Source organism: Dama dama, chromosome 5 (genome assembly GCF_033118175.1).
Source record: "Dama dama isolate Ldn47 chromosome 5, ASM3311817v1, whole genome shotgun sequence".
In the NCBI taxonomy this organism is placed as follows: Eukaryota; Metazoa; Chordata; class Mammalia; order Artiodactyla; family Cervidae; genus Dama; species Dama dama.
In genome coordinates this window covers 9,037,182-9,061,129 of record NC_083685.1, presented here as the reverse complement: position 1 = coordinate 9,061,129, position 23,948 = coordinate 9,037,182, and the positions used below count along the sequence as shown (strand labels likewise).

Sequence of the window (23,948 nt, the reverse complement as noted above, 5' to 3'; positions counted from 1 at the left end):
GGACTCTCCTGGTCCCCAGACCTCAGGCAAGTCTATCCTAGCTACTCTTCCCTCCAGTTGTTCTTTATCTTTCCCTCTCAAAGTTCATTCATTTGCAAACATATAATGATTTCTTGTTTACTGTATATTAACCGTCTTCTCAGTAGGGAATCCATTTCAGGAAGGCAGGTGTATTTCATCTCTCTTTGTATCTGAGCCTTCAGCGCACAGTAAGCACTCAATAAACACTTGGTAAAATACTGAAGAATAGGGACTTCCTTGGTGGTCCAGTGGTTAACGCTCTGCTCTTCCAATGTCGGGGGCACAGGTTCGATCCCTGGTCAGGGAACTAAGATGCCACATGCTGTGTGGCGTGACCAAGTAAAATAAAATACTGAAGAAGGATGCCAGACTCTTTTGAGATGCTCTCTCTGTTGACTCCTTTAATCTCCATGGCAACCCTGTGAGATGGGAATTACCATCTCCATTCTACCAGCAGGAAACTGAGACCGAGAGAAGTAAAGTAACCTAACCTCAGAGCTGCCGAGTGATGGGGGCAGAATGTTCAAACCCAAATCAGTCTGTTTGCAGAGTTGGGCGCTCCTTTCTGTGACATCGTCCCCCATCTTTAGGCAGGACTTGAAATGCTACCCTGTCATAATCACAATTAGGCACAGGCTTCCTTTTTCAGTCTGATAGATCCATGAACTCAGGGGATTAATACCCAAAAACTCAGATGAAAATAGAAAAAAAAAACGTCCTTACCCTAATCACGTCTCAGACCCTAATTTAAGGTACTGAGGTGACTTACATGATGGTTCAAGCAAAATCTTTGGGTTGACAGTTATTTCCTCAAGCTCTTCTCTTCTTTCAATAGCAAAATTATGTAAAACAAATGTTCCCTGCTATTTTGGTAAATTATATGCTATATATACACAACAAATGCCAAGAAATTGTGAGCCAGCTTGTTTCAAAGTCCTCATATAGTTAACATATGCCACTGCTATTTTCTTTTTCTTTCATATTACAGTGTTTTTTCCCCTTGGAAAATCTTGGCTCATGTCACTGATAACTGCTTTTAGGAACCCATCGGATTCAAAATGTAGTCTGGCTTTCTGAGTGTAATTTAATGTCAGAGGTCTCTCTTTACATCCATCTTAAAACAAGTTTTAATAAATAAAGGGCCCTGGCTTCTAGTGGATTGCCAGAAAAGGAATGTAAACAGATCCTAGCTTAAAACGTCAGGGAGCTAAGCCATTTCTCAAAGTCAAATTTCACAAAGGTCAGTGTCCTCCATGTTCAAGGCACAAAGGTTACTTGAACGAAGCTGGGTTGGAGGAAAGCCAATATTGACACAATGCCTCCACAGTTTTCTGTTCATCAAGCTCAGTTTATCTTCACGACGGTCCTGGAAGCCTGTCTTCATCCCACGTCACAGATGAACGTGTCTGTAAAATGCTTAGCTAATGTTACAGATTGACAAGCATTCTGTGAATAGTCGCTATTGTGATTTATATTGATTATTTAAGTTAATAAATGTGCAGGTTTAAAAATTTACATATTACAGAGGGATCCAAAATGAAAACTAAAAAGAAATTTCTTTCCCTCAAAACTCCCCATTCCCATCCGTCCTCCTTCCCCAAACCAACCAGTCTCAGGCTTCTTAAGTATCCTTCCAGAATGTTCGATGGCAGAAGAGAAAATATTCTTGAGCACACTTGAACTTGCACATGAATTCCCTGGGGACCTGGTTACAGTGCAGATGTTGATTTAATAGATCTCAGTCGGGACCTGAGACTCAGCATTTCTAACAAGTCCCTGGGGAGACTGGGTCTCTGGTTTGAGACCATACTTAAATCTTAGTACCAAGAACCTAGATCATGGGACTGTAGTCTAGCACATTTAACAGTGAGCCCCAGCAGGAATTCCCTGGCAGTCCAGTGGCTAGGACTCAGCACTTTCACTGCCATATCCCTTGATTTGATCCCTGGTCTGGGAACTAGGATCCTGCAAGCTGTGTGGCCAAAAAACAAAAATGAGCCCCAACAATCTTCTCCTGTTAGTTCTTACAACCGACTTGTGTGTGTTCATTATGTTAAAATAGTCGCTATAAAATTTACCATTTCAACAATTGTACGGTTAATGGTATGAATTATATTCAGTCTTGTGTCACCTTTACTACCAACCACCTCTAGAATTTTCTTATCTTCCTCAACTGAAACTCTGTACGCATTAAACACTTAACTCCCCATTCCCCTCTATCCCCCCAACCCCCAGAGCTTGGTGACCCCTGTTCTACTTTCTCTCTCTGTGACTTTGACTATTGTAGGCCCATTTAGATAGGCGGACTAATACAGTAGCTGTCCTTTGGTGTTGGTTTTATTTCACTTAGCGCAGTGTCTTCAGAGTACATCCATGTTATAACATGGATCAGAATTTCCATCCTTTTTAAGACTGAATAATACTCGGTTGTACGGATAGACCACAGTTTGTTTATCCATTCATCCACTGATAGCCACTTAAGTTGTTTCCACTTTGACCTATTGTGACACAAATCAACACAAATTTAAAAAAAAAATTTTTTTTTTTTTTTTTGGCTGCACCATGCAGCCTCCAGGATTTTAGTTCCCTGACCAAGGATGGAACCCGCACCCCCCTGAAGTGGAAGTGCAGAGTCTTAACCACTGGACCGACAGGGAAGTTCCAATAAAATGTTTTTTTTTTTTTAATTTTTTAAAAAACATTTTCTTTAGTGGCTGTTCCATCATCTATTTAATTACTCCTCTCCTGGTGATTAGTTCTGGTTTTGTATTATTTGCAGCAAAGCTGCAAAGAGGTACTAGCACCAGAAGAGAATACAGAGTGGCTGGAAGTGGGAATGCTGAAATCAGATAGCTTCGCCAAAGCCTCGACACTTACTGTGTGACCTTGGGCAAGCTCCCAGCCCCTTGTGCTTGAGTGTCCTCCTCTGTAAAATGGGGACAATGAAAGTGGGAATAAATAATTTAATGATGCAAAGTGCAAACATTGGGCCTGATGCATGGTGAGCTGACAATCCATATCTGCCATTATTGGGAGGGTAAAGCATTGCTTACCGTGACTGTCCGCACAGTGAAGTGCCAGCACAATCTCACATTCTGGGTTGGAGCTCGAAGCCCTGAAAAATTGGAAAGAGATCAGAGCTTGCATGCGTGCGCAGTCATGTCCGACTCTTTGCGACCCCGTGGACTGTAGCCCTCCAGGCTCCTCTGTCCATGGGATTTTGCAGGCAAGAATACTGGGGCAGGTTGCCATTTCCTTCTCCAGGGGATCTTCCTGACCCAGAGATCGAACCTGCATCTCCTGCGACTCCTGCATTGGCAGGCGGATTCTTTACCACTGAGCCACCTGGGAAGCCCATATCACTGTGTACCTTCCCAGAAGGTCGCAGTGGAAGCTGTTTCTCACAGAAGGAAGCTCAGAGCCCTGGACGGTCCTGGAGGAGAAGGTGTGATGAAAGGGAGAGTGTCAGACCACATAGCCATCTTCTTCTGTGATGTTACCCTCAGAGTCAAGGGCAAGCCACGGACCTTCCCTTCACCCCTCAAAAGGAACTGATAATGCACGTAAATGTTCACCTCCTTCCTTCGCCTAGTAATTCTGTACATTCTGTCTTCTATTAATGCCTCGAGGGACTGTAGTTTTGAGTTGGGGGTTGCTTCCAGGGGACAGAGAGTCCTACTCCTGTTGCTTCCTTCCTGGAACCCACTTTGCATCACCCTTCAGTGGGTTACGGAGTTGAAATGTCTCCCCTACTCACCACCCCCCAGCCTCTTACTGCACCCAGTTCATTTCATTTACAGCTTTTCTTGCAATGTGCAGAATACCTATGGAGCAGTATATACATCCACATGTATGATATTATATATAAGCACATATTTATATTTACAAATACTAATTTATATACCGACCTATAAAATTATATGTTTATAGCTATAATAGTTATATATGTATGCATTTATAATTATTTACATTTAAAATACAAAAATGCATGTGGATATATACATGAAATTTTTATTGAGGTATAAAAAATTGTGTACATGCATTTTTGTATTTATATATGTAAATAATTATAAATACATACATATATAAATAATTACATACTTATAAATTTATATATAACACTTATATAAGCAGAAGAGGACAACAGAGGATGAGATGGTTGAATGGCATCACTGATTCTATGGACATGAACTTGGGCAAATTCAGGGAGATGGTGAAGGACAGGGAGGCCTGGCATGCTGCAGTCCATGAGGTCGCAGAGAGTCTGACACGACTTGGCGACTGATCAATAAAAAGTTGATTTACAATATTATTTTGGTTTCAAGTTTAAAATGTAATGATTCACAGTTTCTAAAGATTAGGCTCTATTTATGTTTTTATAAAATATTGGTTGTGTTCCCTGTACTGCACAGTATATCTATTTTATACACAGTAGTTTATATCTCTTAATCCCCTACCCCTATCTTGCCCCTAACCCTTTCACCCTTCTCACTGGTAAGAACTAGTTTGTTCTCTATATCCACAGGTCCTGCTTCTTTTTTTGTTAAATTCACTAGTATATTTCATTTTTAGATTCCACGTATAAATGATAATATACAGTGTTTGTCTTTCTCTGATAAATCTCACTGAGAGGTGACATCCACGGCGGTGCTAAGGGTTGAGGGTTTGGGGGTTTAGGGGAGAGAGGGGCATGGCAAAATAAGATAAAATTCACCATTGTAACCATTTTTAAGAGTACAGATCTGTGGCATTAAGTGCCTTCGCATTGTGCAACCGTGAATACCATCCATCTCCAGGACAGTTTTCATCTTCCCGAGCTGAAACTCTGTACCTGTTAAACTCGAAGTCCCCGTGTCTTCCTCTCCCAGCCCCTGGGAACCACGATTCTGCTTTCTGTCTCTGAGCTTGACTATGCTAAGTGCCTCAGTGGAATCATGCAGTGTTTGTCTTTTGTGACTGGCATATCTCACTTAGCATAATGTCTTCAAGTCTCATCCACGTTATGTAATGTGTAGAATTTCCTTCCTTTCCGGTTCCCCCCCTTTTTTTTTGGTGCACAGCTTGTGGGATCTTAGTTCCCTAACCAGGGATCGAAGGCCCTCAGCTATGAAAGCACAGAGCCCTAACCACTAGGCAACCAGGGAATTTCCCCTTCCCTTCCCTTTTTTTGGGGTGGGGGCTTCCCAAGTGGCTCAGTGGGAAAGAACCTGCCTGCCAATGCATGATCTCCTGAAGGAGATGCGAGTTCGATCCCTGGGTCGGGAAGATCCCCTGGAGAAGGAAATGGCAACCCACTCCAGTATTCTTGCCTGGGAAATCCCATGGACAGAGGAGCCTGGTGGGTTGCAGTCCATGGGGTTGCAAAAGAGTCGGACAGGACTGAGTGACAAACACTTTCACTTTTCCCTTTTAAAAAAAATTTAAAATAATTTTTATTTATTTATTTTGGTCACACTGCACAGCATGCCGGATTTTAGTTCCCCAGCCAGGGATTGACCCCACGCCTCCTGCAGTGGAAGCAAGGAGTCCTAACCACTGCTGGGGAGTTCCCCCTTCCCTTCCTTTTTGAAGGTGAATAATATTCCACTGTATGTATAGGCTATATTTTGCTTATCCGCTCATCTGCTGATGGACACTGGGTTGTTTTCACCTTTGGGCTGCCGTGAATAGTGCTGCTGCCATCATGGATGTACATTCACAATGTTGTACAACCTTCCCTTCTTGTCTAATTCCAGACCAATTTCATCATCCCCAAAAGGGAATTCTGTGCCATTAGACGGTCACTCCCTCTCCCTCCTTCCCCAGCCCCTGGCAACCACTGATCTGCTTTCTGTCTCTCTGAAGTTGCTTCGCATAAATAGGATCACGCATGTGTAACTCTCTGTGTCTGGCTGCCTTCACTCAGCATCATGTTTCAAGGTTCATCCGTGTTGTAGCTTCTGACAGTGACTCGAGGATGTTACAGTGGTTGTGCTGGAGACTGCTCAGAGTGGCTCTAGCGAGCAGATTTGATGGTTAGATATTCAGGAAATCTCAGAGCCTGTTGTTTAACCATTGAGAGCTTAAAGCTGGTCGTGGTGGGAGTATTTACCCCACGGATATTGGCAAATGCTACACATCAGTATGGTCTTGGGGGGTTTATTTGAGACTCAGTTTGTAGGCACTGGCTTCAGAGCTTCCCCATAATCTCCATCAGCACCACCCCTGTGCAAAGCTGCTGCTGTTTACTTGCTAAGTCGTATCTGACTCTGTGACCCACTAGACTGTGGCCTGCCGGGCTCCCATGGGATTTCCCAGGCAGGAATACTGGAGTGAGGTGCCCTCTCCTTCTCCAGGGGATCTTCCCAACCCAGAGATCGAACCCGCATCTCCTCCGTTGGTAGGCGGATTCTTTACCACTGACATTCAGGCTGACGCCTCTGTTCTTTCAAGCTGTATTGACAGATGGAGCTTGGAAAAGAAACTTGGTGGCTTCAACTGAATTATAATCAAATGTTGGCAATTTCATATAGTTCAACCTTCTAGTAGCGTCTAGTCCTTAGGCTGGACAAGAAGCAAAGATAGTTCTCTCATTGTTATCTATTTATTTTTATCTGCTTTAAATATTTCAAAATAAAAGATGTTGTGGGGGAGGAATGGAGTAGATTGGGAGGAATGGAAGGGTTTGACTGGTATCCTGTCTTTGGCCAGAAACACAAGGTTTTGACCAGACAGACCTAAGGGTGACCCCTGGCTCCATGCCTTTTTAGCTCTGTGACCATGGTTAGACCCCCTGACTTCTGGGGCCTCAGTTTTCTTGTCTGTACAATGGCTATAAAAATACCAACCTCATAGAGCTGTTGTGCTTCCCTGGTGCTTCAGTGGTAAAGGATCTACGTGCCAAGCAGGAGACATGGGTGTGATCCCTGGGTCGGGAAGATCCCCTGGAGAAGGAAATGGCTATTCACTCCAGTATTCTTGCCTGGAGAATCCCATGGACAGAGGAGCCTGGTGGGCTAATAGTCCATAGGGCTGCAAAGAGACATACACGACTGAGCAACTAAACAGATAACAGGGCTGTTGTGCAGAACGAGTGCTTGGAGAGCAACACCCAGAACGAGGCAAGGACGCCGCAGGACAGTGGGGGGCGTGGTGAAGGGGCGTGGTGGAGAGGGGGCGTGGTGAAGGGGCGTGGTGGAGAGGGGAGCGTGGTGGAGAGGGGGCGTGAAGAGGGGCGTGATGAAGGGGCGTGGTGAAGGGGGCCTGGTGGAGATGGGGCGTGGAGGAGAGGGGGCGTGGTGAAGGGCGTGGTGGAGAGGGGGCGTGGTGGAGAGGGGGCTTGGTGGACACGGGGCGTGGAGGAGAGGGGGCGTGGTGGAGAGGGGGCTTGGTGGAGACGGGGCTTGGAGGAGAGGGGGCGTGGAGGAGAGGGGGCGTGGTGAAGGGCGTGGTGGAGAGGGGAGCGTGGTAGAGCTGGCGGCTAGTGGTGGAGTGATTGATTGCTCCAAGGTTCAGTCCCAGCCGCTCTGCCTGCAGACCCTGTGCGCTGTACTCTGCCCCGTATTTCCAGCTCGAGACGAGCTTGACAGCTGGAGCTTTCCCAGTTTAGCCTCGCCATCGAATGGTGTTTCGGGTATTTACAAAATTGCTGTGGTATCATCTGCCTTTTCTCCCAGTTCACCAGCAGGGATTGTTCCCCCAGGCTTCTGGAATCTGGAGACTTACGCTTTCTATGCCAGAGCACTAATTATTCTTGGTGAACTGTGCAGAATAAAGCAATAGTTAATTGATGATGATGATAGCAATATTTTTTTACATAGAAATTTAATTTTTACCTTTTAAAAATGTTGCCCAAAGTTGCCCTCCAGTCCCTCATCAGCAGGCTTCCTTGATGGCTCAGTGGTAAAGAATCCGCCAGCCTATGCAGGAGATGCAGGAGACGCAGGTTCAACCTGTGGGTCGGGAAGACCCTCTGGAGGAGGAAATGGCAACCCACGCCAGTATTCTTGCCTGGGGATCCCATGGACAGGGGAGCCTGGTGGGTTACAGTCCATGGGGCATCTAAGAGTCAGAGACAGTGGAGTGACTGAGCTCTCGTGCACGCCCTCATCAGCCCTCTGCCCTTCATGCCCTTGGCATCCCAGACTTCTTTTTTCAAATCCTAGGGAGAAATGGGCATCACTTATTCCATATGGCTCTCTCCTGGGAAGGCAGGGACTCATCTCTCTTGTTACCGCCATGACCTTGCAACCCATCGCAGGGCTGGCAGAAAGCAGGAGTTTTGTTTCTGGATGAGGAAGCTGGAAGGAGACAGGTTATTATATTTTTTCCTGGGTCTCAGATGAATAAGTTGCTGCTCAAAGAAATCAAGGCATTTTCCAGAGTCACGAGAAACAGCACAGTGTGAAGGAATGTATTGTATTGAGGGTGAAGTCCATGGACTCTCAAACCCAAATGCCTTTGGGGGCAAAGGGAACAAAGTGCCAAGTGAGAGGAACACAGAGTGAAGTGTGAAGAAATATGGCAAGAGACCGTCAGGGCTGGAGGTCATTTGGAGAGAATGAGACTGTTGGTCACCTGTGGATCGAGTGGCCCATATACAAGGGACACACTTCTCTGGTCTAGCCATGTTGGTCCCTTATTAGAATGTGGGTCCCAGATGGCCAGATATTCTATTTTTTTAAAGAGACATCAGGAATCTGGATTTCTTTGTGAATTCTTCTAATTTTAAAACTTTGATATTCACTTTAAATGAAAAAAAATTACTGTGTGGGCAGCTTTTTGTGAGCATAAAGCAATCCTTATGTGACCAAATTGTTACTTCCATTAGATACAGACAAATGAGTATAAATTCTGAAACACATATGCTTCCAAACAGTATTTAGGTCTAGAACAAAGATATCCTCATTCACATAGCTTACTATGTGAATAGGACTCCCCCTGGAGTTGTGCAGTGCCCAACCTGTCCAACTGTACTAGACAGCCCTGATACATAACTCTTAAAGTTGTCACCCTCCCCACAGTCCAGCTCAACAGAAATGCCAGCCCCTACCTCTCTCACCCATTCATGGACCATGAGAGAACTCTCTGGACCACAAGAGAAAGCTTTTCACCTGTCTTGGGCACAACTATACTGTGAGGTCCTCAAGGAGGAGTTCTCGCCGTCATGACCAGATTTGCTCTGTCCTCCAGGGTGGTGAAATTCCGTCGCACAGGGGAGAGTGCAAGGTCCGAGGACGACGCAGCTTCGGGAGAGCATGAGGTCCAGATTGAAGGAGTCCGTGCAGGCCTAGAGGCCGTGGAGCTGGACGATGGGGCGGCCGTGCCCAAGGAGTTTGCCAATCCCACCGACGGTGAGGGGACCCTGCAGTTGGGGCAGGCCATAGTCAGGGGCTCTGAGGCTCCAGGGTTTCCTCTCCAGGTTGTACTCAGAGGGATCTTGTGAAGGGGCAGGTAGGAGGGCCTGGAGGACCCAGGGGTGGCGCTGGGAGTGTGGGCTGGACCTGCATGGCTTTCTTCAGCAGGCAAGGTTGCATCACCATCCCTGACAGTCAACATCATCGACTAACACTTGGCCGAGGATGGCCGCCACAATGATGAGGGTGAGGGTGGTGATGATGGTGATGACGATGAGGTGGTGTTGGTGGTGGTGATGATGGCGCTGATGGTGGTGATGGTGAATGTAAAGATGACAACAGTGATTAGAGCCGCAGACACAGGCTGAGGGTTTACTCTGTGCCAGGCACTGTTCTAGGCACTTTTCATATACTACCCATTTCATCTTCACAACAGTTCCAGTTGGAACTATTATAGTCATCGTCCCCATTTTGCAGGAGAGGACACAGAGGCACAGAAAGGTTAGGTATCTTGCCCAGGGTCACACAGTTAGGACTTAGCCAAGTTGGATTTACACCCAGGAAATCTGGCCTCAGAGACCACATCCCTTCCTCTGACCTTGTGCTCCCTCCGAGTAGAGATGATTAAAGGAGACTTGAACTGCTCATAGGGGACCTGGTCTCCCCTTACCACCTGATAATGCTGATGCATGAAAACATTCCATTCGTTCCTCAAAGGGCCCAGATTCCCACCCAGAGAGAGGATTAGCAGCTTGAGCCCAAGGCCTGTTGTTGGCAGATCTAAGGAGGCAATGACTGGGGTGGGAGTGAAGGCGGAGGTGAGAAGCAGTGGCTTCAGGTTCAGGCCGATCTGGGCTAAATTCCCAGATCTGCATTGTGTCAGCTGTATTGACACTGGGCAGGTCCATGTCCTCCTCTGAAAAATGGGGCTAAGACTGAGCCTTTAACTAGTAGGGGTCACAGGGACTCTGAGATTATGTACAGCAAGCTTAGAGCGTGGGTCCCCAGCCCCCGGTTCCAGCCCGGGGCCTGTTAGGAACCGGGCTGCATAGCTAGAAGTGAGCGGTGGGTGAGCAAGCTTCATCTGCCTTTCCAGCCATTCGCCATCGCTCCCATTGCTCCCTGAGCTCCGCCTCCTGTCAGATCAGAGGATTCTGTTGATTCTCATGGGAGCAAGGATCCTAGCCATAAAGTCAAGGCGGAGTACTCTGAGGTCGCTATAAAACCGAGATAAAGTGCACAATAGATGTAATGCGCTTGAATGATCCCCAGAGCTGCCCCTGTCTATGGAAAAATTGTCTTCCATGAAACAGGTCACTGTTGCCAAAAAGGATGGAGACCACTCTCTTAGGGCAGCGCCTGACACACACTGAGCTCCCAGTAAATATGTAATTATATTATTGCTATTACTGTTTTTATTATTGATGACGTTACAGGAGTCACCCTGCTTTCTCCTCAGTATTTTTACTGAAGGAAACCAGACCCTGCTGGTGTGATAACCCCCAGCTCATACCTCAGGAGAAAATGATGGTTGATGTAAGAGGCTCATGGTTGAAATTCCAATAAGATGACAACTCCCAGCAGGGGCAGATAAGATCCTCAGAGGCACCCCCACAGGACGGCCACCCAGCATGCTCCTTTAGTCTTTTTTATTTTTCAGTTAATTTTTATTTTTTGTCTTGGAATATTTTAAAAGTACAGAAAAGTTGCAAAGACAGCACAAAGAGTGCTGGTATACTCTTTTTTTCTTTTTTAAAATCTTTTTTCTTTGTTCATTATTTTTTTTTTTGTATACTCTTCATGCAGCTTCCCATAAAGTTAGTATCTTACCTAATCATGACACACGTGTCAAAGCTAAGATATTGACACTGGTGCAATACCCTCCATGAAACTCCAGACTTTATTCAGATTTCACCAGTTTTCCCAGCAGTGCTATTACAGGAATCAATTCCAGCACACCACATTGTATTTAGTCTTTTAGTCTTTCTCAAAGCCACTTATGAGCTTCTAAATTATATCCTTACTTTTTTCTGAGCACACAAATACCATGTGTTTATTTGGAAAGCACTGGGACATGATCAAAATGTACAAAAAAATGAGTACTAACATATGACCCTGTTGACAGTCTATGGGCATTCAATCTTACTTCCTCTGGTCCATCTTACTTTGTTTTCTAAAAATTAATTCACAATACATTGTATGCATCTTTCTAAATCTGCACATTTTTTACCAGGTGGGTTGTATTTTAGAATGTAGATATATAAACATTCATATATAATACATAAATTAATCTAACCAGTTCCTTGTTGATAGACATTCTGGATTGTCCACTTATTCCCTTTGTAGAAATCACATTGTATTGGACTTTGCAGCACACTTCACACTTGCCTGACAGTTTTCCTAGGATAAGCTCTAGAAGCAGCATGCACTTTTTTAAAGAGTTTAGCCAGGGATCCCCCTTGGTTTCCCCCCCACCCCCCGCCCCAGAACTAGGACAAGTACAAAATGCTCTGACTCCTTTCCCCTCCCCCTTCTCCTTCCCAGATACTTTCATGGTGGAAGATGCGGTGGAAGCCATTGGTTTTGGAAAATTTCAGTGGAAGCTGTCTGTTCTCACCGGCTTGGCTTGGGCAAGTATCTCTGGGGACAATGACGTCATCTTCAGTCTCCAAGGAACACCGCGCTGCTCAACTGGGTCCCCAGGCTCTACAGGGGAGGACGCGGTTCCCTGCTCTTAGCGTCTTTGCTTGAACCGACAAAGTTTGAGTGACCCTGGGTGATACTGAAGCCTGAGCCTGGGGGGCGTTGGGTGTGGTTGACAGTTGCCCTCAAGGGGGAGTTGAAGCTTCCAGTTAATTAAGTGGTTCTCAACCCTTTGAGGCTCAGGGCTACTCTAAGATTCTGATGTCATCTGTGGGACTCACCCTAGAAGAACATGCACAGATCAAAAGGTGCCTTTTCTTTCAAGGGGCTTGTGATTCTTTATTAAACTTGCCAGATCTACCTATAGCAAACGATGTATCTAGATCATTGTTGTTGTTCAGTCACCAAGTCACGTCTGACTCTGCGACCCCATAGATTGCAGCCCGCCAGGCTCCTCTGTCCATGGGATTTTCCAGGAAAGAACACTGGAGTGGGTTGCCGTGCCCTCCTCCAGGGGATCTTCCTGACCCAGATATTGAACCTGAGTCTCTTATGTCTGCTACCTTGATAGCTGGATTCCTTACCACTAGTGACACCTGGGAAGCCCCACTATATTCCAGAGTTTGCTCAAATTCATGTTCATTAAGTCAGTGATGCTATCTAACCATCTCATCCTTTGCCATTAATCTAGACCATTAATACAAGTGAAATGGATTTTTATGAATAGTGCAAAACTGAGATTTAACTACCTATTTTTCCAAACAGTCATCAATTTCCCCACCTCATTTCCTCCACTAATTTGCAAAGTGCCCTTTATCATCCACCACATTCCCAGGGCCACGTGGGTTTACTTCTGGACTCTCATTTCTGTTCCACTGCTCTGTTTAATCCTGTAAAGGTACCACGATGTTTCATTACTGGGGCTCCCTAGTATGCTATAATATATTAAAAGGTCACACCTTTTAATATTAACTATACTGACATTTCTACATGAACAATGACCAAAGAGAAACTAGCTTTCAATTGAGCTACAAGAGAAAAAGATCACTGTCTCTCAACCTCTATAAAAATGTTTTTCTTAAAAAAAAAATGTCTTTCTGATTTTCAAAATATGCTACTTTCCCACTCCGTTCGGGGAGTGTCCCTAAATTTTTTTTCAAACATGGGAAAACACACACAAAGAACGTTAGATGTCTAGTCATCAGTTCTCGTGTGGTACCATACTGTTTTAACTTCTGGAGCTTTCAGTGTGTTTTGATGGGTGATAGGGCACTCGGCAGAAGGTAGAAGAGGGAGTCTCTTTCTTTTTTCTTTTTTTAATTAATTGATTTATTTTATTTTGATTTATTTTATTTTAAAATTTTTGGGGAGCCATACTACATGGCACACAGAACTTCTCTGACTAGGGATTGAACCTGTGCCCCCTGCCATGGAAGGGCAAGTCTTAACCACTGGACCACCAGGAAAGTCTAAAGAGATTTTTCTACGCACTCGCTTGGGGCTGTGGACTTGTGACATTTTAAATTATCGTTTTTAATTTTCTGAGATCATAGGCTCTAAGGTTTAAATTCCTTTCTCCTGCAGTAAGTTACCGTGAGAATTTTTAGTGAGGGGCCAGCCGTCCCCCGGCCCGGGCAGCACCCTGGGCTCACGTGTTTGCTTGCTCCCTGCAGATGGCCGACGCCATGGAGATGATGATTCTGAGCATCCTCGCGCCGCAGCTGCACTGTGAGTGGCGACTGCCCAGCTGGCAGGTGGCGCTGCTGACCTCGGTAGGCAGCCCGGCGGGCCTCTCCTCTCGTGATCAGTTCTGGACCCCCGGGGGGGTGTTCTGTAGGATGCCCCCCACTTCCTCCTGCTGCTGCCAAGGGCTCAGCAGACAGGAATTAAGCCCTGAATGGAATCACCAGGACCTCAGCATCCCTTCTCCCTTCTCCATCTCATGTATCCTGGCGTGTCTGCAGCCAACTCTTAACCCCACTGGGGGGTTCCAACCACCTGGGGGCCCCAGATATCCTGCTCAATTACGGGGAACTTGGAACCCACCTGATCGGATCACGTAAACCTTATAAACCTCACTCTTCCAAGAGACGCCAATTCCTTCCACGTGAGGGTGACTTGAGGGTTGGAAACAGCATAGTACCTGTTCAGTAAATTGTGGGAACTGGTGCTCCCTGAGCTAAGGCTTGGAGCAGCAGGAAGCAGAACCTCTCATTCTGGTCTTGTTTTCTTCTTGAGCTGGTATTTTCATCCTATTCCTCCAGGTAATTTTATCTTAATGTAAGGTTGTGAAAGTGAAGGTCACTCGGTCGTGTCCAACTCTTTGCGACCCCATGGACTCAGTCCATGGGATTCTGCAGGCCAGAATACTGGAGTGGGTAGCCTTTCCCTTCTCTAGGGGATCTTCCCAACTCAAAGATCGAACCCAGGTCTCCCACATTGCAGGCGGATTCTTTACCAGCTGAGCCACAAAGGAAGTAATGTAAGGTTTTATTACGCTTGAAAGTTTCATCCATCACCCTATTATAATTTTTGTGACATTTTCAATGATCATTTTTAATTTTCTGAGATCATAAGGCTCTAAGATTTAAGATCTTTCTCCTGCAGTAAGTTAACCATGATAATTTTTAGTAATAAACAACAGATCAAAACAAGATATAATTAATTTTGATAAATAATTGGTAAACATAAGTCACTTTCATCAGGAATGCACCTCTTGATGAGGGGTATGGAGTGTTTCTCAACCGTGTCACGTATTCTTGAATTGTTGTTGTTCAGTCGCTAAGCTGTGTGTGACTCTTTGTGACCCCCATGGACTGCAGCACACCAGTTCCTCTGTCCTCCACTATCTCCTGGAGCTTGCTCAAACTCATGTCCATCGAGTCGGTGATGCCATCCAACCATCTCTTCCTCTATTGTCCCCTTCTCCTCCCACCTTCAACCTTTCCCAGCATCAGGGTCTTTTCCAGTGAGTCAGCTCTTTGCATCAGGTGGCCAAAGTATTGGAGCTTCAGCTTCAGAATCAGTCCTTCCAATGAGCATTCAGGGTTAATTTCCTGTAGGATTGACTGGCTTGATCTCTTTGCTGTTCAAGGGACCCTCAAGAGTCTTCTCCAGTGCCACAATTTGAAAGCCTGTTGCCAAAATGAGACAGGGCTCAGCTGTAATGCTATTTCTATTTTTCATTTTTACTGAATCGATATGAATATGAAAGGCTTTGTTCACATATAAAAAGTTTTGCTGAGGGAACTGAAGGAGTTTTATAATAACTCAATAAACTAATGTCACTTAATTCTTTTCAGCAACTTCCAAGTTGCATGCTGAAGAGCACACAGCAGTCGTTTATGAAAAATTATTTTTAGTGATCTAATTTGCTGACAGCTTGATTAGCCTCTCCTGCAATTTGGTTAAAAATAATAAAATGGAATTGGAATCAAGATGACTTGCGAATGGATTTGTAACTGTGTCATTGGTGTCCTTTTGGAGGCAGCCTAGAGGATTTAACCTCAAAGCAATGGCTATGAGGTACGTTGTGGGGGGCAGGGTATGAAGAAGTCGGGGGATGGTGGTTGAGAAGGGGAGCCGGGAACAGGTGAGACCCCCTAACCTGTTCTCGGGAAAGAGTTTCTATGGAAGTTGAGGATGTGGAAATTAATTCCTTTAAAATTATCCAAATTTGCTCTCCCTTGGAACACCTCTGTGTAGCCTGTTTGGAGCCCACTGCTCTAGGATGTGCCTGGAGGAATTCTTTTGGGTTCAGCCCACACTAGGCAATGTTGTTCCTTTCTCTGGGCCTCAATTAGTTGCCTTATCTGTAAAATGGGATGATACTAGCACCCACTTCATGGGGCTCCTGGGAACATTTGGTAAGACGTATGTAAAAAGTTCCAATACTTTGGCCACCTCTTGTGAAGGGCTGACTCACTGGAAAAGACCTTGATGCTGGGAAAGAGTGAGGGCAGGAGGAGAAGGGGACGACAGATGAAGAGATGGTTGGATGGCATCATCGACTCAATGGACATGAGTTTGAGCTAACTCCGGGCGATGGTGAAGGACAGGGGAGCCTGGTGTGCTGCAGTCCATGGGGTCACAAAGAGTCGGACATGATTGAGCGACTGAACAAGAGCAACAAATGTAAAGAACATTCAGTGTGGTCTCTGACACTTGGTGAGTGCTCCGGAAAGGACAGAACAGTGAAGAAAGCTCTAGTCAGCCTGCTTGGGCTTAAGACCTATCTTTACCCTCTCCTCCCTGGGATCAGAGCAGGTTTCTAAAATCCTTCTTTTCTTTTTTTTTAAACTTTTTGCCTGCACCATGTGGCACGTGGATCTTAGTTCCCCAACCAGGAATGGAACCTGCACCTCCGAAATTGGAAGTGTGGAGTCTTAACTGCTGGACCTCCAGGGAAGTCCCCTTAAACCCTTCTAAGCCTCAAGCTACCTATCTATAAAATGGGTATGACTAGTCATACCTCTTCAGCTCTGACCAAGGACTAACAAGGGAACCAGAATTTTCACCAGCATGCAGTGAGCGCTCCATGGGTGCTTTCTCCTGCTCATGGCTTACAGCTCCCGTCCCAACCTCCTGTCTCCTGTTTTCATATCCTCCAGATTTTATTCAGTACCTTGCAACCTTTAACATTTTCTTAGCCATAAGACATTTCTTGGGTTCTGTAAGAAACTGGAAAAATACTAGCTCTGCAGCCAGGCAGCCTGACTCCAGCCCAGGCTGTGCCACTAACACACGTGTGACCCTGGCTGCATGACCTCACCTCTCTGATGCTCTGTTTCCTCATGTGTGAAATGGGGATAACGGTAGCACCCACCCTGTAGGATTGTTGTGAGACTTAAACAGTAACAGGAAGCACATAGACGAGTGTTTGCATCTTAACGAGATCGCAGACATGCTTGCTTGCTAAGTCACTTCAGTCATGTTCAACTCTTTGCCATCCTATGGACTGTAGCCCAGGCTCCCCTGTCCATGAAATTCTCCAGGCAAGAGCATTGGAATGGGTTGCCATTTCCTTCTTCAGGGGATCTTCCCAACCCAGGGATCAAACCCCTGTCTCCTGCCTTGGCAGGTGGGTTCTCTACCACTAGCGCTACCTGGGAAGCTGTAAACTTGGTTCATTCCTATTACTAAGAGTGTGATGCTGCAGGCTCACTTCAGTGTTCCCTTTCTCTGTGATGCTGCATGCCACTGTCTAACAGAAGCTGTCTTTGCCCCCACAGGTGGTCTTTGTCGGCATGATGTCCAGCTCTACCCTCTGGGGAAACATCTCAGACCAGTATGGCAGAAAAACAGTAAGGCGACTTCCCCTAAGCGTGTGTTCTCTGGGTTATCTCCTTGACAATGGCAAAACTTGTGCCAACTGAACTTTTTTTTTTTTTTTGGTGGGAGTTTAATTCAGAGCTACATTGAAGGGCAAAGAAGGACATTCTATGAGGTTGTGGACTCTTGAAAAAAAATCACACCTTCCTAGGGGGCCCAAGCATGTGTGTTTCAGAACATAAAAGATGCTGGTGGTGGTGCTGGCCCCATCCCTTTGGTGCTTAACCCCTCTGTGGCTCAGTTTCCTCATCTGTAAATGGGAGAGTAATAGTCTTCCCCATAGGGCTCCTATGGGGAGTAAATGACCCTTGTACAGAAAGCCCCTGGTTCAGAGGAAATGTTTCCTTAATTCCCATTACCTGTTATTCACCAAGCTCATGGTGCCAATAAATATGGCTAGACCAGTGCTAAGATGAAGGTGTATCTGGCTCCAGAGTTCACATCCTTCACCCTGACCTGGGTTGCTGGGAGACCTCACTGAATAGGATCCCAGAATTCGGTGGATCAGTTGAACATTCATGTACCCTAAATAGATGAAGCCTGGGGGGGCTACCTGTAGGGGGTGCCTCCAGCTCTTCTGACCAGCTTGCTAAATCCCACACCCAACACAAAGCTGGTGTGACTGGAGAGAGGGAGAGAAAGTGCCCCCAGACTGTAGAGCCTTCTCTTCCCCAGCATGGAACTCTGGCCCAATATCAGGAAGGATGGATGCGGCTCTAATTATAATGCTTCTCCAGAACTCCTCTAGGACTAGAGGGCAAACCAGACAGCTGGTGAGCCTTGGCAAGCTCGAAGAAGCTCCTCCTAGCTCCTTGATCTGCCTTGGCCCAGCTGAGAGGTTTCTGTGAGAGCCTCTGCTGCGTGACTTTGCAGGAGACTCAGTGGGCCACTTCTTTTTAAGTTGACCTTTTTTTTTTTTTCTTGCTGCACCGAGAAGTAGGATCTTAGTTCCCTGGTACGGCATGTGGGATCTTAGTTCTCCAACCAGGGATCGAACCTGGGCCCCCTGCATTGGAAGCACAGAGTCTTAACCACTGGACCACCAGGGAATTCCCTCAGTGGGCCACTTTGATCCCTACGGAAGTTTCTACAGCCTGGGGACTTGTGGCAGTCATGGAAAGGAAGGGCGACCGTGGGTGTGTGGCTTCGTGGGTATGGAGACACACACATCTGAGTTCATATCATAGAGCCCCCTGTCGAGCGAGGTAACTTTGGGCAAGCTGCTCTCCCTCTCTAAGCATCAGTTTTCCCATCTGCAAAATAGAATTGACAACAGTAGGAACTCACAGGGCCACTGGGAGGATTAAATAAGAATATGTATATAATACATTTAGAACAGTATTTGCTGATGCATACTTAGCCTGTGATCAGTGGTAACTACTATTGACTGGGACCCAAGAAAAATTTAGAATGGGATCAGGTCATCATCTAGTTCAAAGGCTCTAGGACCATGTTAGCTTTAAGGAATAAAAAGGGGTGGCTGGCTGGCACCAGGCCTCTCATTTCAATGTTCTGAGCGTGCTCGGGTTTCCTTGCCCTGTGAATATTTTCACTATACTTGAGCATGATTGGAGAGTACCGGGGGCTTGGGTCAGGCAGCCCTGCAGGTGACTGAGCAGTGCTCCTGGCAATGAGATCAGTGTACTTCTCTGGTGCTGGGGCTGCAGGCCTGGCATCCAAACGGCAGCTAGACTTTCAGCTTCTTAGAGCAGGAGCTTGAAACTTTTCCAGGCTATGGGTGCCAAATAGGTTGGCCATGAGCCAAAGGTGGCCCCCAGCTGTGTTTAATTTATCCCATGCAGTGCTTAATGCGATTTCTGAATCAGTTGCCTCTGTTTCAAAATGGCCATATTTTGCATAAAAATAAAGAGTTGTGGGTTTTGGGGAAGCTGGGTAATCTGGTGGCTTAGGACCCACATTCTGTGATGGTAGCTTTTGGCTGGAGCTGAGGCTGGCAGGGCAGAGCAAGTTCTCTTTCATTTGCCCAGGTCCACCTGTCCTCACTGCATTCCACCTGCATCAGGCCTGTATATTCTCTACTGGGGGTAGTGGGGAGCCATCGAAGGTCCTAGAGGAGGGGAGTGTCTCATTCAAAGTACAGCTTTAGAGGTTGGAAGTCTTAGCTCCAGTATTGACTCTGCTGATCCTGGACAAATCACTCATCTCCTTCGGCCCTCAATGTGCTGTTTTTAAAGTAGACATGAAAATAACAACCTCTTTCCATAGGGCATGGTGAGGACCCAGCATCACGATGAGGCAGTGATTTCAAAAATACAAATGAAAGTTCCATGAAGTCAGGGCCTCTGGCTGACCTGTGGCCTGCTGTCACGCAGGACAAAACCAAATGTTTAGCAACCAGCAGGCCATCAATATGTGCAGAGTGAAAGAATGAATGCCAAGCCCACAAGAGGTACTCAGTGCATACACAGTGAACCAATGAGTGAATGAATGAATGATACATTTCAGTACCTCTAGTGCGGAGCACACAGTCAGTGTTCAATACCTGCGTATTGAATGAATGAATAGTACATTATCAGTATCCTAAGGGTCTGGCATACTGCAGGCATTCAATACCTGCTTATTGTGAAGTGAATAATTGAATGAACAAAGTAATGAATGCATAATGTCTATGCATTCTATCTCCAGAGCCTGGTATACAGAGGTTGCTTAATAAAGAAGGAAGGAAGGAAGGGAATGAAGGAGGGGAGGAAAGGGGGGAGGGGTAGCAATCTAAAAGGCAGAACAGATGTTGGGCAGAGCGACAAGTGCAGTTAACGAGAACCCAGAGGACATTTCTGCAGAGGCCCTGAGCAGTGCTTGGATGGGGCTTGCTGGCAGCGCTCACGCCTTTGCAATGCCGTGACAATCCCTCCAAGTGGCTGCTGAGTCCTCGTTCTCTGGGCAGCTGGAAAGCGCTGGCATCAGCGGGCAAATGCAGGGCCAGCTGCACTCTGCTGTGACCTGACAGGACCGGTCGGCCTGCATGTCTTTGCTGCCTGGCAGGAGGGCATCCGGTGACCTCACCAGGGCGGCACGGCTGCCAGGCAGCCCCTCGAGGGAGGCGTAGCTCCCATGTGTCAGTCTGGGCGCCCTCCTCTCTCCCCACTCTTCTTCTCCTGCTTTGTTTTCCTTCTGTTCCTTTATTTTCTCTGCCGGTGAAAGTCAACTCTTTTTGACCCCATGGATATACAGTCCAGGAATTCTCCAGGCCAGAATACTGGAGTGGGTAGCCTTTCCCTTCTCCAGGGGATCTTCCTGACCCAGGAATTGAACCAGGGTCTCCTGCATTGCAGGTGGATTCTTTACCAGCTGAGCTATAAGGGAAGCCCATAATTTGGGTTCTCTGCCACTAATGATGTCTTATTTCTGATTCAAGACTTCTTAGGTTCCAAGGAAGAAGGTCCCTAGTGAGGGGACATATGTTTACCTATAGCTGACTCATGTTGATATTTGGCAGAAACCAAAAAAAATTTTGTAAAGCAATTATCCTTCAATTAAAGAATAAATTAAAAAAAAAAAAAAAACAGTCCCTAGTAAGTTAGGTCAAGTTAGAAGAAAGGAACTAAGTCTATGGCAGGTACCAGTATCCATCTTCTTCTTGTTTCATTGCGTAGCCCTGGGTTTAGAAAGGGGAGCAGAAATGTTGCTTTTTTATTTATTATTATTTATTGCAATAGATGCAGATCTTCCTAGACTTTAATCATTCCTGCACCATCTATCCTCTTATGTACTTAATATCTTTCTTTATATCAACATTAAAAAATCCTTAAATGCATGTTTTTTGAAAACAAAACTTGATTTAGAGTCTTAAATGGGAAATCAATAGCAATTGCCCTAAGTAAGAAATACCTGCAAAAATAAATAGAAGGAAAACAATGTTATAAAATTCTATCTGGTATGGTTGCCTCATTGCTCTCTCTGTTAAAGAGTAAGATTAGCAGATGTTTAAAAAGATGTTAAAGATGGTTACCAGGGTGGATGGATGGGGGGAAGGGATACTTAGAGAGTTTGGGATGGACGTGTACACACTGCTATATTTAAAATGGATAACCAACAAAGTCCTACTGTATAGCACAAGGAACTCTGCTCAATGTTATGTGGCAGAATGGATGGGAGGGGAGTTTAGGGGAGAATGGATACATGTATATGTGTGGCTGAGTCCCTTTGCTGTCCACCTGAAATTATTACAACATTGTAAATCAGCTATACTCCAATATAAAATAAACTTTTTAAAAAAAGGTGTTAAGACAGACCAGCATCCCATGGATACTTCCTTTTAAGCATAATCAGAAGAGTGAAGATTAAAATGAAAAGTTAATCACATTCTTGCAAAGTGGTGCAAAGTCATTTAAAACATTCTCTCTACCACCTAAAATCGTTTTCCCAAAGACTGAGGTCATGTGTGGTAGACTTCCAAATTCCCTCTCTAGTCTCTTTTAATTCATTTTCATTTTAAAGCTAAAATTAGAATGTCTCACACTTTCTCCCTGAAGCAAGGGTTGAGGGGTGGGGGTGTGCAGAGAGGGCGGCAGACAGAAGGGTGAACTCAATCCTGCAGATCTAGGAAGGGTGCTGCAAAGGGCAGGCTGCCCAGACCTCATGTGGCAGGTCTAATATTCATGTTATATTTGCATTCTACTCCAGAACACTTTTGGTGTTGGTTGTATTATAAAAAATGCTATTTTCAATTACATTCACCCTTAATTTTTTTTCTCCATCTCTAAGCGTAATTAACACTCCAGGAATATATGCCAGGTTTGTCCTGTAGTTTTGTGTTCCTAGGTGATTCTCAACCCCATCAAATACAACATCTTTTTTTTTTTTCCCCAACCGTGCCGTGTGGCTTATAGGATCTTAGCTTTGAGATCAGGGGTCAAAAACCCAGCCCACAGCAGAGAAAGTGTGAGGTCCTGCTGAGCCACCAGGGAATTCCCTACAATGTCCCCTTTATATTAGAAAAAAATTAAAATTTTTAGTAGTGCCTCCAATAATCCAGAAATAATTTCAAAGATAAAATAGCCTAGTTGTTTATACAGTTTTTTCAATTTAATTAAATTGTTCTGGCTGTGCCGGGTCTTTGTTGCTGCCCGGGCTTTTCTCTAGTTGCAGCAAGCAGGGGCTGCTCTCCAGTTGCGCTGCACAGGCTTTTTGTTGCAGTGGCTTCTCTCGTTGCAGAGCGCAGGCTTTGGGGTGTTCGCTCTTCAGTAGTTGCGGCTGCGGGCTCAGTAGTTGCGGCTCCCAGGCTCTAGAGCACAGGCGCAATAGTTGTGGTGCCCGGAATTAATTGCTCCATGGCATGTGGGATCTTCCTGGATCAGGCGTCAAACCTGTGCCTCCTGCATTGGCAGGCGGATTCCTCACCATTGAGCCACCAGGGAATTCCCACTTACGCAGCTTTTAAAAAGAAGTCAGTTAAAATATCTTAACTAGGCCACAAGGGAGAACATTTTTTAAAGAAGTAATTAATAAATTTCCTTTCAATATGCAAATATTCACATACTACTCTGCCTCGATCCTGAAAGGAGTTCATATTCGCCCCAATTATAAATAAGTTTGGATTTAATGAAATCTTGATGCTTTTTCTTTATATATCTGACATTTCAAAATAAGATTCAGATCAGTCTATTCATAGATATACATAGAAGTCCCATGAATGCAGACGGATGCTGTATTCACACTCAGCCACTCAAATATCACACATAGCATTTCCACTGGCAACATGGTTTTCTGAGAAGATAATTCTGTAAAATTCCAGATAAAACAAAGTGTATCTTACTTTGGTTTATCTAAAAGTTGCTTTTCTGAAAAACTACCCTCAGGAATTTTTTTGGAAGGTGTGACCCACCTTCCAAAATCCTGTTTATATGTAAACCAGAATGAAAGTCTAGGTGAAGATAGTCATAAACAGTTATCAACTGCATGGTTTAATATCTGGTGGGAAGTTCAATTCAAGCTTGTGTGAGGTAAGTCTTCATGTCTCATGTGCTGTGGGACATCTAGCATCTCTAGGACCTGTCTATTACTTTAAAAAAATTTTTTTGGCCGCACCACATAGCAGGTGAGATCTTAGTTCTCCGACCAGGAATTGAACCCCGTACCTCCTGAAGTGGAGGTACAGAGTCTTAACCACTGGATCACCAGGAAAGTCCCTGGGACCTGTCTCTTAACTGCCAATCACTGGGACTGCTGAGAACGCCCCCCAGTTTTCCCACACCCCCCCTCAGAGTTGGCGCCACCACCCAGAGAACACCTAGCATCCCTTGGCTGTGTGGATTACTCTTTACCGCAACCTACGGTGACCTTGAACACCTTGAACAGGGGCGTGTGGCCTGGGGACGCTGAGAAGCCCTGTGACTGGGTGTCTTCCTTCTCCGCAGGGACTGAAGATCAGCGTGCTCTGGACCCTGTACTATGGCATCCTCAGCGCGTTTGCGCCCGTGTACAGCTGGATCCTGGTGCTCCGGGGCCTGGTGGGCTTCGGGATCGGAGGGGTCCCCCAGTCGTAAGTAAAGACCCAGCTCTGGCCACCCAGCCAGGCAGCCAGGAGGCTGTGTTCATGGGCTCGGAGGGAGGCAAAGATGGTACATACACTAGGGCTCCTGCTACCTGGGGACTCTG

General features: G+C 45.7%; 1 protein-coding gene and 1 non-coding gene across 2 annotated transcripts in view; one reads left to right on the top strand and one right to left on the bottom strand.

Moving 5' to 3' along the window:
- Positions 1-23,948, top strand: part of SVOP (SV2 related protein) — a 71,954-nt gene that overhangs the window by 10,849 nt on the left and 37,157 nt on the right. Inside the window, exons 2-6 of the mRNA XM_061141693.1 lie at positions 9,193-9,353; positions 11,901-11,986; positions 13,673-13,771; positions 17,231-17,302; positions 23,708-23,832. Of these exons, the coding sequence (XP_060997676.1) occupies positions 9,193-9,353; positions 11,901-11,986; positions 13,673-13,771; positions 17,231-17,302; positions 23,708-23,832 (543 nt within the window). The remainder of the gene's footprint in view (positions 1-9,192; positions 9,354-11,900; positions 11,987-13,672; positions 13,772-17,230; positions 17,303-23,707; positions 23,833-23,948) is intronic.
- Positions 18,307-18,379, bottom strand: TRNAG-UCC (transfer RNA glycine (anticodon UCC)). The gene has a single exon. It is a non-coding gene; the product is annotated as a tRNA-Gly (tRNA).